General features: G+C 39.3%; 1 protein-coding gene across 2 annotated transcripts in view; it reads right to left on the reverse strand.

The window, feature by feature from the left end:
* Window positions 1-1190: 1190 nt before the first annotated feature.
* Window positions 1191-13109, reverse strand: part of ADK (adenosine kinase) — a 266599-nt gene continuing 254680 nt past the window's right edge. For both annotated transcript variants that reach the window (XM_058810115.1, XM_058810117.1), the window contains exon 11: window positions 1191-2369. In XM_058810115.1, the coding sequence (XP_058666098.1) occupies window positions 2245-2369 (125 nt within the window). In that variant the 3' untranslated portion in view covers window positions 1191-2244. The remainder of the gene's footprint in view (window positions 2370-13109) is intronic.

The raw sequence follows: 13109 nt of genomic DNA on the forward strand, positions 1-13109 counted from the left end.
CTTTACATATCCTCCTTTTCTTCACAGTATACAAATGTCTTGTAGTTTCATTAGTAAGATAAACAATGTTTACATATTTATATTCATTTTAAATCAGACATAATTATCAGGCCAGGACATTGGTAAAGTTTTTTCAAAATGAATGGAAAGCATCATGGGTATAGAGCAAGAGGAACAGCAAATTTAACCACCAAACTATTGGGGCTTTCCTTACTGACAGGCAAATTCATGCAGTAAGTGGTGTGGCATATGTGACCATATATTAAAAGCAGGGACTGCAACGCATCCATCTTCAGCCTGTCAGTTTTTCTTGATTAAAACATATCACATGGATACATCAAGTTAAGAAATTAGAAATTAACTATGAGATGTTAAAAAAAAGTCACATTCTTCTGATCAACCCATAAAGCCTGAAGACCATGCACATTGCAGACTCTTAGTTTTGTTTGTCATTCCATTTCCACTCCAACACATTCATTGCTCTTCCTCTCACCTATGCTCGAACATGAGAAATGTACAGCCTAAAGCTCTTTTGAGAGTGGCACTATGATGAAACCAGAGCAGTCTTACTTGCACAAAGCTGTAGCGTTGGCAGAGAGACAAGGGCTGTACACGGAGCCATTCTCAGGTAGCCAGAGTGAGCCAGAGGCCCTGCAGAAGGGAGGGACTCACCGAGCGTGTCCTGTCCTTGCGGAGCTGGGAGCACTGGCAGAGGTCGCTGGTTGATGCACTTGCAGGAGTTCCACACCTGGTGATCTCCACAATGACAGAGCCTGCTGTCCAATGTGTCAGACTGGACAGTGACCAACAAGGGAACTGGGATCTCAGCCTTGATTCCTCCTTGTGCTCTTTGCAATAGATAAACTACAATAACAGCATTCAGTCTCTGTGTGTCCTTTGTTCAATCCTGGGCAGCAAAGTGTGAACCCTGCACTGATTTAACATTCTTTGGTGAACCGTAGCCTTTAATTTTTCATCTCTTCTATGGTACATGCACCAATTTGATGTTCCTTCTCTTCCTTACTGCTGAGATCACCCTTCAACACCCTTCACCTACCCACCTGGACACTGAAAGTCATGTATAAAACATTCAGATTTAGCATTCATGTGGGTTAAGCACCCATATCTTCTTCCCATTTCAGTAGGATACACAGAAATAAGACAGACACATACCAAAACAAAACCAGGAGTTACTGTATGACAATTTTTTATTTATCAGTATCAAATTACATAGCAAAGTAATGAATGCAGTGTCAGATCACCTTTTTGAATACTGTAAATACAAACAAAATCCACCATATTGCTTAATTATCCAAAGTAAATTAGAAGTTTAAAAATGTGCGTTTCAGAGATTCCATTTGGCATATCCTGTCAATGTATCCTGCATAAATATTTCTGTACCTCATTTTCGTTATGTGTACCTTAATGCAGCCTCTAGAAAACACACATGGAGGAGATAGGACCTATCTGTATGTTTATTTTCATCACCAACTCATGCATCTGCCCTGAAATCACTGAAAGTACCTATCTGCTAGCTCACCTGACAGATAAAAGTGACTGTACCTATAGACCTAGAGATGTACTGAGAGATAAAAGTGGCCAGACCCAAAGCAACTGCCATCAATGCAAGATGGCTGAATGCAAGATATCACAGCTGTGGATCAGGCCTTTAAATTACTGATAAAACAGTGATGTACTTTCATGGAAGCTGGACTATCTGATGGCCAGGTCTTGTACATTCCAATATGTATGGAAATTCCTGGGACATTTACACCACTCTTTACACAGGTCTGACTCTACTAGATAGATAGAACAACTCCCTGTTTATAAGGTTAAGTTAGGAATAAAGTCAGGTCTGTTGATTTCATGTAAGTTCAATAGGATTTGGCCACAGCTGGATACAAACTAGATAATTCAACAGAAGTATTTTAATGGTGTTAATCAGCAGTGTCATTTAAATGGGACTTCCTTGGAAATCTTGTGTAAATAGAACACTTTTTCCTGATGGATGAGATAGTAAGCTTCACTTAGCACTGTTCCCAAAAGTTAAGACTACTGAGATGTGGTAGATGTCTGAAATGGAAAACACCATAGAAATATATATTCTGTTTAGAATACAATAAACAGAAGTACAGAAGCGTTGATGCAGGTACTGGAAAGGTAAGGAAAAGGAAGGAGGAAAAATTTAGGCAGCAATCCCATGGCAACACAGAAGTTACTCTTGATCCCTCCAATTTACCACTATCAGTGGAAGTCAGGCTTCTCTGGGAAGGTGCAACCTGAACGCTTGATAATGACGCTGGCTGCGTAATGCCCGGCCCGGATGCACTCAGTCACCGGCCGGTCATAGACGAGCTGGGACAGAAAGCCTATGGGACACAGTGAGAGAGACAGAAGGAAGAAAATGGTCAGATTAGTTTTTTGAGTGTATCAGTTTGTTACAGGGCAAAGCACTGGCCTGCCTGTATGTACCCCTGCAGCCTGGCCAGTTTAAATTGAGAATCACTCTTCAGTGAACTGCAGGGCTGGAATGGTGGTGCTGCTGTTTCTCCATTTGGTAACTTCCAGTAAATGAAAGATTATCAAGACTGATCATTATTAGTGTTCTCAAAATTATTTTAACAGAATTCCTGTTCTCTTCTTTATAGAGATAACGCCTGATTCCTCAAAGAACTACTTAAAAACAAAGAAGTTTTCCCTGCTGAACAGAGTTCCTTCTGCTCTTACTGGCTACAGCTACAGCCCCACACAACTGTGTGCAAGCTTTTCTCCAAAAAAGAGAAAGACATGTAATAGAGAAACATTACATTCAGAGTTACAGGTGCTCACAGTGCAAAGAAGGTGAAAACAATTTACCTGATGAGGAAAGTTAGATGACATCTGCTGCCTTTGATAATGGGACATTTAATCTAAAACTTCAGCAACAGCAGGTACCCCATAGCATGTGCAGATACCCGCCCTGAACAGCAAACTGTGCAGAGAACCAGGCGCCTCTCAGGATCGGGGCTTCAGCTGCCACAGCCTGGCATGCACAGCTTGGAAACTCAGGAATCACCTGAGCTGAGTGCTTTGAAAACCTGAGCACCTCCTAAATGAACAGAATAGGCAGTCCTAAAAAGGTACTTGGAGAAGTTTAGTACAAGCAGCACCAGAAACTTTATGGATTGACTCCCTCATTTCTGAAGCATTTTGTCTTGGCTGAAGCTATTGTGATCAAAAGCATGACAGAACTTATGGCAGAGGTAAAATATGTATTTTAAATTTGGAAGAGGCTTTTAAGATGTGAGAAGTAAACTTAGTATCTTATAATTTAAAACCCCGCTCTCATTCTAGAGGTAATATTTTATTCACTTTTATCCTGTTTTTAATATGTTTCAGATGTATCTCTCTTCCTTGTCCAATCACAGAAGGAAAGTGAGACTTGCCCAAGAAAATCAGAATTCTAGCAAGCTGAAAGATGTTCTTTTTAAAGATTTCATCCACCATTTCAAGTTTCTGTCATGCTCAGGCTTTGTGCCTTGACAGTACAAATGTAGTCTTGAAACCATGTCTCTGCTAAGTACTGTGCAAAACTCATAAGTACCAACTTCTGACAAATTACAAATTTTGATTCTAAGCTGATATGTTTTGCTAGCTTGCTTTCATATTCACTTTCTCTGTTCATCTGGTTTACTATTGGGAAAAGGTTCCACATCATATTGTGATGCTGTCATTTAACCTGTGCTCTGTTTCTAAATATTTCCTTTGGTGATACACTACAGCATAATTTCAGACAATAATAAAAATATTTCATCCTATGCAATGATGTCTGCTCCCTTAAATATCATGGAAAACAAGAAAAAGAAGGTTAGATTAATGAAGGATAATACTGGTGAGCAAAATACCTGTTTCCATCAATTACCAATCTCTATCTTGGCTTCTTGGTCATGACTGATAGTGAAAAGAAGCCCAATCGATCTACATTTTCCTCTAAACTGCACCAAATTGGAGAAGAGTTTGAAACTGCAAAATCTATAAATCAAACACTTTTCATTGGAATAGGGAGGCCATACAGAGTAAGCAGATTAGTTAAAAAAGGAGAAAACTCATATGTTTCTGACATCAATACTTTTCTAGAGAACTATGTATTGGCTGGAATTTCCCAGATATTGACTGACACTGGCTGGGAAAAAATGACTCTTTCACCAACAAAAGGTAAGTCCATAAGCACAAGTGAAGAAGACAGGAGTTATCAATATACAAAGATAAGAATCTGAAACAGGAAGAAATTGTGCTGTGAGTGCTATCACTGATGGCAGTCAGGGATGACAGACAACACAACTGTGGCAGGATTGTCCAGCTGCAATAGTTGGGTAACAGTTGAGAAATTCAAACAGCATGCCTGGCAGAAATCAGCTCGTTTCTGAATAACAAGATGAAAATGGTCTGCTCTCCATTAAATTAACATGCATTCTTAGAAGAAACTTTCTTGGATATGTGGAGGGTGTCAATCATTGAATTTAAACTGCCTGGGAGGCAGGAGCTTGCCAGTGTGCTTCTGGGTGGTTAAAACTTGAGAGCAAGTTGTAACCATATGTAAAATGAGGCTGTTAAGACAGTCCATTTCTGACTCAGTAAGTATGAAGATGCACTGGGCAGGTCTCCAAAGGCAAATATGGGGCTAGCTTTTGTGCAGAGCATGAATTCAGAGAGAGGTTTATACAAGAAAGAACAACTATCCCCTACATTTATGATCAAGGCATCAAACATACATGAAGATGAGAAAATCCACAGAGCAAAGGACCATCAAACATGAATTACTTTTCAATACCAACTAGACTGACACTGTCGTCATCTCCCAGGCTCACTGTAGTTTCAAGTTAGTATGAGTCTTTTGTCTTCAGTGAACCTACTTCTTATTTATTCTGATCTAAGTGAAAGCAGAGTCAGGTGAAAAACCATCTTGTTCTAATTGGGGATAGAAATGAGAGATCTCTGTGATTTAAGGGTGTTGCAGAAATGACATTAAGTACAGCTGTCATATATGACATATGTAGAAACTGCAGTGGGGAGTTTGCCCTCAAACCATTCTCTTGTCTGCTGAGTTTCTCTTAAAAGGTATGTGTTTCAAAGATGAAATGGAAATAGCAGTATCTGACACAATACTGCATTGAATGACAACACAAACACACATATCACAAACAGAACTACATCACACAGTAAGACTAGGCAGTTGGCAAAGCAGACCCCGAGGGAACACCAGAAAGCAGTGCTGTTTGAGCAGAGAAGCAAAGAGCTCTATCAGGTTGGCTGCCTTAGCTGCAGAATGTTCTTTTTAGTTAATGCAGTAAAAAGCAACATGGTCAGAATATAATTCAGAGTTTGCCTCCCCCAGTGTATAAGGCACGGTGATGCAAACCCCATGAGTCATGCTCTCAAGGCATCGATTCAGATCTGAGTTCCAGCTGAAGAAGTTACTCCCCCATCTGTTTTTCACCATGCTGCTTTGCTGCTGGTATAACCCGATACCCTGTCAAAAGGAGCCAGATCAGTTTAAACAGTAGGTGTTGAGCAGGGGATCTTTGCTAACACAGCTGATTGAAACTGAAGTGGGTTAGTGAGCACTCAAACAGCCCAACCAGAGAGCAGGGCAGGGGAGGGAAGATGAGAAGCAGTTGAAGGCTGTAATCTCTTAAGGTGCCATGATTGGAAATGCAAGAAGATAAGCGAGCATGGCTTCAGACTTAGTTCACACTCCTCCTACAACTTCAGAGACCAAAAGGGCAGAATTGAACTCTGATCCTGTATCACAGGCCTGGGATCACAGACCTAGATCGTCCCAGCACATACTAAGGTAGCTCAGCATCTACTTCATTTCTTTGTGGTCTGAACTGGTCCCTGGCTATCACTGGAGTGGACTGCAGAAAGCAGCAGTAAACTTTGGCTACACCAGACAGCCTCACATCAAGTATTTTACCAAAACAACTTGAGGCAATATCGTTTACCATGTTTTAACTGCAGCTGTTGAGCAGGAGCATTTCTGCACTGCTGGAGCTGTGGATGGAGCTCTCATCACACTAGCTCCAGGCTTTCCTGTCTGCCTCCTACCCTGTTATCCAACATGCCAACTGCTTGTGGAGGAAGGGAAAATGCAGTTGCAGGATGTCTAGCAAGCCATCTTGGTAAGCTTTCAGAGTAGACTGGGATCCTTTTGCCCTTCACAGGCATGGATAGCCAAGTAACCACCTTGCACCCAATAATGGTGAGAACTTCTTTGGAACTGGGTCCAACTCATCCCACTTATCTTCCTAGAAAAAAGACAACTTTGCTTCAAAAGTTGCTTTAAACCTTGGAGTAGTAGAAAATGTATTTGCATTCTCAGATGATAGAAGTGATTACAACACACCAATAGCTATTTTTGGCCCTTAATTATTTTTTTTCTGCTCAGGAGAAAAAAAGCGACTCTGTAATCACTTTGCTCCGAAAAGTGTGCCTGAAATAACTGAGAGTTAACCTTTATTACCACCAGCTTCCTTATTACATATTCTCAAAGACAACGTTTGTAATAGTTAGGTCTACAAACAGAATGAGGGAAAAGTGAAGTTGCTTTGTTCCTTTTTGTGCTCCCCACCAAATGAAAGTCCTATAAGCCAAGAAGTGGTGCCAGACCCAAACCAAGGCTCTCACTGGGACCAGCTCAAATCTCTTTGGAGCTTTGGGGATGTCAGTATAAGTTTGAAAAAACACAGCAAGACAGTCCACTGACTGACACAAAAGGTGTTCTATTCACTTTGTTACTCCCCAGAGTTGAGTAGAACTTAAACATCACTAAAAGAGAACCAAGCTGATTTCCTAGAAAACAGATATTTCAGAGGCAATTTCACTGAAATCAGTGATTTATTTGGAAGTTTTATTTCCAGATTATTAGCGGTAATTCTGAATGAACACTTAGAACTAGTGCAGTTGGGCAGGAATGTGGGAGTCCGATAGTGGAGATTTAAAACAGTTCTGGTCTGCTCCAGTAATGGTTTAACAACACTTAAAAACAGCTCATATTGAAGCCAAATGTTTCATTTCAAATTGTACACTTGACAATTAATTTTAATGACTGTTAATTACTAATGCTGGCTGAAAATCCATTTATAGCCTCCGTCACTCAGCTCCCCACTACTTGTCTTTCTGCAGTTTCTCTCACACTTCCAACCTTTATAAAATGCCCACGGCAAAATTAATTTTTTTTTAATGCAAGAGAGAAAAGCTGAAAAAATCCAATTATCAAATGCATCAATTCTAAACAACTACAGGCTGACCCTGAGTCAGAGCCCCTCAAAACCTTTTTGCTATGTGATGTTCCCAGACAATTCTGCTTCCAGATGAACCCTGAAGTATATAACCTATGCTAGCCAGGCCATGCACCATCATAATAGTCCCAGCTGCAAAAAGGATCCTGATTAGCTTAGCTGACTCCTCTTTCTTGTATTTAAAATTTGTACAGCTTAATTTGTAAACTGCACTTTTAAAAATGGTGTTATTCCATCATGGGGACAGTTGCAAGCACCTTTTCACACTCTTGTTCACATACAGAATTTATCACAGTTGCTGGGATGCTCATCTATTTTCATGTGATCCCTCTACATTTCCAGGCCAGGAGTGTGGGAAGATGCAGTTTTCAAGACACATTACCCAGTCAAAGCCTTGTGGCTGATACGACTGGGGCTTTTTTTGAGGTCTTTTAGCACTGTTGGAGCGGGCTAATGTTGTAGCATGAGCCCGGTCAGTAGTAATCGGGTGGCTGGCAATGCTGCTGCCAAGAGCCAAGCAGCCACCCTTGATTTTGTGAAAGATGTTGGCATCAGTGGATTCTGCAATACAGTCACTGAATGACCGTACGTCAACATGCTGAGGTTTCTCCTTTTTTAATTTTGTGGCAGATGGTGGATATTACAGCCAAGAACTGTGGTAAGCCAGAGGCCCTGCCCATTGCTATCAAACCAAATGTTGGCTATTCTAAATGGAAACGTTTTTGATTAAGGGTGGGATTTGGCTTCTGTTTTCATGTCTTTTGGCACTGTGGTCTGACACATCAGACTTACAGTATATAAGACAAATTAAATGTAAGTATCTTCAAACACTCTATATTTCTTTCAACCTTTAAGCACTTTAGCACTTTCACAGAATTTATTGTAAAAATGATACCATACATGCATATATATGTTATTAACTATGAATGTATATGCATAGAAACATGTGTCTTTTCCTCTCCTCAAAAATGAAATGGTTCTGTGCTTTTAAAAGGACTGTAGTGCCAGGCTAATTACAATTGAGAGAAAAAAGGTCACCAACCCTTCCGTAAAAATGGTCATTTAAGATGTATATCTAACAAGTGGCAACCTTGAAATCTCTCACTGGAAAGAACATTAGAAAATCCTTCCTGACTATACCACTGGAGGAAAGTTTTAATAAAAACTAATTAAACTACAAAAATCTCAAGTGGTTAACTGATTTTAGGGGCTAAATTTCTGGCAATTCTAATTATCCTCTTGTGGCTTCACTTAGTGTTTCACAACCATGACAGATGACAATGAAAAACTGCCGTTAAATTCATCCTCCCTGACACCACACTAAGCACTAGCTTCTCCCTCTCCAAGTAAAATCAATACCATGTTTGAGTAAACACGTTTACAGCTTTATTAGGATGTCTTGCTTGTTCTGTAACACCGACTTGAAGCTGTGGTAGCAAATCGACTCAACTCAGTTAAACCTAGAGAGCTGAGTAAGAGGCTCATCGATAAGGTTGTTATATAAATAAACTGCAGGAGACCAGAAAGCTGGAACAAACAGCTTGGTAAATGTCAATATTTTTACTTCCAGAGAATGACAAAACCATGAGATCACGACTAAAATGTTTCAGAAGTCTATATTTACTTTATTTATAAAATGGTCACGTGCTGAAAGCATTTCACTGCCTTTGTACAAGAAACTTATTTTATAATCAGCAGCATGAATACTAAACCAAGCACGTTCTAAGAAATGCAGTGATATTGGTATCACTATGCCTATCCCTCTTGTTTTCTTCTGATTTATGGATACATTTTCAATGCATTGAGTTTCTGTAAGGATCACTCAGATGGGTGTACATATTTTTCAGTCTGAGGTTATACAGTCAGTTATGGACACATGCAAATAATACAACTTTGCATTTACTAGACAACTATGAATGGAAAGGAGTGAAAGGAGTGTTTTCAGTTTAGCAGCCTTTTACTGGAATGGAGAGGAGGTGTTGAATACACAAAATGAAAAAAAGAACACAGCGTCTAAAGCTTTAAAGCACTACATGTGGAAAATGTTAATGAAAGATTTCTGCAGAAATGTGACAATAAAAATAAAAAAAAGAAATAAAACTTCATTACATCCCTATTATTCCATTAGGAATCAGTTACTCAAGGCTGAATAATTTCATTGCATTGCACATGATTGCCACTGTTTGGCTTTACTGGGCTAGCTCACTGCAGCTCAGAGAACAAGGTGTCATCATAGTTCCCAGGGTCTGTATGTGCTCAGCCCACCAGAAACTCCCTCCAAGCAGTCTCATTTCTCTGATGCTTTTAAGTGGGAATGCTGTATGCTGCTCTGTTGTGGTTTGGTCCTGAAGGCTGCGCCATAGATTGGGAAAATAGACCCTGAGGTGAAGCCTACTTAGATTGATGTGAGATTTTCTATCACTGCCCTGTGCCTTGACTGCATACACTCCACCTTCTGAGAGGGAATAGCTCAAAGCTGGAGCCTTGTTATATTTTGTTATAAATACAAGCAGTATTTTATGCTCTGACATCCTTCCACATTAAACATCCTCAGTGGACTCTATAACCTGTTGCATATCACTTCTATCAAATTCCCCAGTGCATCTTACTGTCCAAGAAAAGAACCATTTCAGTCTATAATGTGCTCCAAGAATAATGTGAAAGAGGAAAATGCTAACAAAGTTATAACTTCTCATGGTTTGGTCCTATTTTTCATTTTTAAGTCCACATCATGAGCATTGGGAAATTTCCTTTAGGATCAGGATCTGGTTGCCTTAGGCTTGTCTCCGGCAGCCTCTAGGGGAAAACATTTGATTAAAAAAACCCCCGTCCAAGCTTACAAGGAGCCGCATGTGCCAAACCAGAAACAGATATTTTCATTGCAAGCATCTTCTCTATTTGAAAAAAATACTTTCCAGGCTGATCTTTATCTTTGTTTTTCCTAAAAGCATTTCCCAGAAGCGTTCTGCAAAATCTAAATTTTTTAGAATTTTTTGAGACAAGAGTGAAATAAACTTTCTTTTATTAGTACCTGTGGAAAGTTTCTGAGCCTCAAACCTGTTGTACTGACACTAAATAGTGCCAATTATTACATCTACTGCTTGCAATAAAAGGAAGAGTACTGCGCTAATTTACTATAGATACAATCAAGTTCTGAAGATAATAAAATGGAATAACATGTCCTATCCTCTACTCAGTTTTTAACATATATTAAAGTGCAAAAAGGTTGCACGAATGTAACTTCATAGCCAAGATTCATATGCATGAGTCTCAGGAGTTTTATTTGCAGGTGTGCTTCCACACAGCCAAGCCAGCAGTATGTAAGGAGAATGAGAAAGCAACACCCAGGGCAGAGGGAATATGGGAGCTAGGCAGCCTGTGAATTTCCTGACTTTTGCGGGCTGAAAGAGCCTACCCTAGCATTATATTCATAATGCTCCTATTTTAATACAGTGACACTTAATACCTTTTGCCTCTTTAAATATCTGTTAGAATTCTGGATTGATAGCAAAAATGTACTGATCACCAATACCAGTAACATCCCTTTCCCCTGGGTCAGAGATCAGTGTCAGATCAACCTACAAGCACTGCTACTACCACTGCTTTTAACTGCGACCACCTTCTTTCTTCTAACTCCTCTTTACTGCAAGCTTGCCATCTTCCCACTTCAAGTATGAGCCCATTGCAGTGTGGGGGAAGTGAACAAATTCTGGGAGACTTTACCATGCTGTTATATAACAGAGGAGCTGTAAGTGAGAGAGGAGCCAGCTTGTGAACACCACGGCCTGAGAAGTGTCCTTTTGGCCATTGTGTCCCTGTCCTTAGCACCCACTGAGGCATGTGAGATGTCAAACAGACAATATCTTTCAGTGTGGTTTTGTATTTCATTGTGTGGTGTTTTATCTCCTGTGAATACAGCATCAGCTTAATCTGACACATCATTTCTTAGGGGACTATATCCTGCCCTGATTCCCAGGGGAATGTTCTTGATGATCCAATCTGACGAGTGCCTCTGTCTCTATTCAGAATACATTAAAATAACACAAAAATATTGCTAACAGTCTGCAAGCAAGGTAATAGTAACTCATTAAAGTAATTTCTAACCTTCCACATGAACATTTTCTTTATCATTACATGATTTTCTAACACATGACACATTAACATAAAATGAAATGTTATGAGGGTAGGCATAGTAGGCATGACAAAGTATTTTAAACGGTGATGACTTGCTTTAAGGCGTTAAGTCAATTTGTAATTGTCCCATAGCTATTACAGTAAAAATTGGAACTTCATAATTGGTTTTGAAAATCTATTTTTAACAGAGTAGGTTTGTTTTTTTAAAGTGTACATAACCTATTTGACGTTTATTTTTCACAAAACCTGTCCACAATGTCACTGAATTTATGGTGAGGTAAATTAGGCCTTTTAAAAACCAATTTTGCAAAATATTAATCCTCTTGCTATGTACTCCCTTAACACTGAGGTTTCACTGACAGGAAGAGAGACACAGAGGCTAAAGGAATCAAGTCCTGCTTCAGTCTAATTAGAAACTTCTGAGGGTTTTTTAATTCCATACACTGATCCTTTTAAGTGGATCTTTTGCTTCTACGTGTTATTTAAGAAATGACAGCAAGTATAATATGTTTTGCCTTAGTTTTATTCTACTATGTGTTTTTCTAGATTGCCTTTAAATGGAACAGGTGAAAATGTGAATTACTATATTTACATTACTGTGTTATAAGAATACATATGTAATGAAATTAGGAGGAACAGTTAGAGACCAAGAGAAGGGTAGCAATTAAAACAATGAAAGCAGTATAATCACAATTATACTTGGACAACACATGCAAACAGGTTTACATATAATATCAAGACAGAAGAGGGTATTCTTTGCAAAGAAATAATTTTGAATGGAAATTGGTAAACAAAGAAGTAGGGAGTTGAAAAGAAAACAGAAATATTCTATGTATTTTTCTGAGTGATATCTATTTTCATGGTTTTGTTTAAGTAGCTGCAATTCAAACTGTGGCAAATTTTGAAAATGAGCCAATACTAATGTTGAAATTAGCATTAGCAACTGGCTACACTATTGATCAGAAAAATTATGTGCCTCTAGCTGAGACTGAGAAAAAATCATCTGGGAACATACAACCTGGTCATTTTCTAGTTTGTAGAAGGTCAGTTACAGAGATAACGCGGTCCTCTAATAGCCTGGGTTTATGTGGGATGTTTATCTGACAGAGTTCTGAATGCCATCAGAACACAGGGGTGGTAAGTCATGGACATGTTGACAGGCTATCCCCTCGCAAGCAAAGATTGATGCCCTCTCTGCAGCTCAGCTATTATACTCCTGTATGCTGTTTATAAACCAGGAGTAGTAAAGATGGGAAAAAATGGGCTGTCAGTCAAAGTGCTGATGACACTAAGTGAGTATTTTTATTTCAAAGCCTCCTATCTCACCCGCCATGATCTCAGTAACAACAGGATTGCTCAGAGGCAATTAGCCACCAATGCTGGACAAATGAAAACTAAGAGAGTGCTGCTTTCTGTTATAACAGTTATCTTTACTTCAAAGAAAAGCCAGAATGATTCAAAGTAGTATCCCCTCTTTCTTTGCTGGTGAAGATAAATTTTGTAGCAAATATCAGCCATTACAAGTTCCATGCACACACATATTTAATTGATATCACCAAAAAATTATCCCTTGCTCCCAGCTGGCAAGTAGCTCTGCAACTCAGAGCTCTGGTGTTATCAGAAGGGAGTACTTCACAGCTGTGACATTTTGTCCACTGTATTTCCCTCTATTAAATGTGATTAAAAAATGATGGC

Source organism: Ammospiza caudacuta, chromosome 9 (assembly GCF_027887145.1).
Source record: "Ammospiza caudacuta isolate bAmmCau1 chromosome 9, bAmmCau1.pri, whole genome shotgun sequence".
NCBI classification, from domain to species: domain Eukaryota; kingdom Metazoa; phylum Chordata; class Aves; order Passeriformes; family Passerellidae; genus Ammospiza; species Ammospiza caudacuta.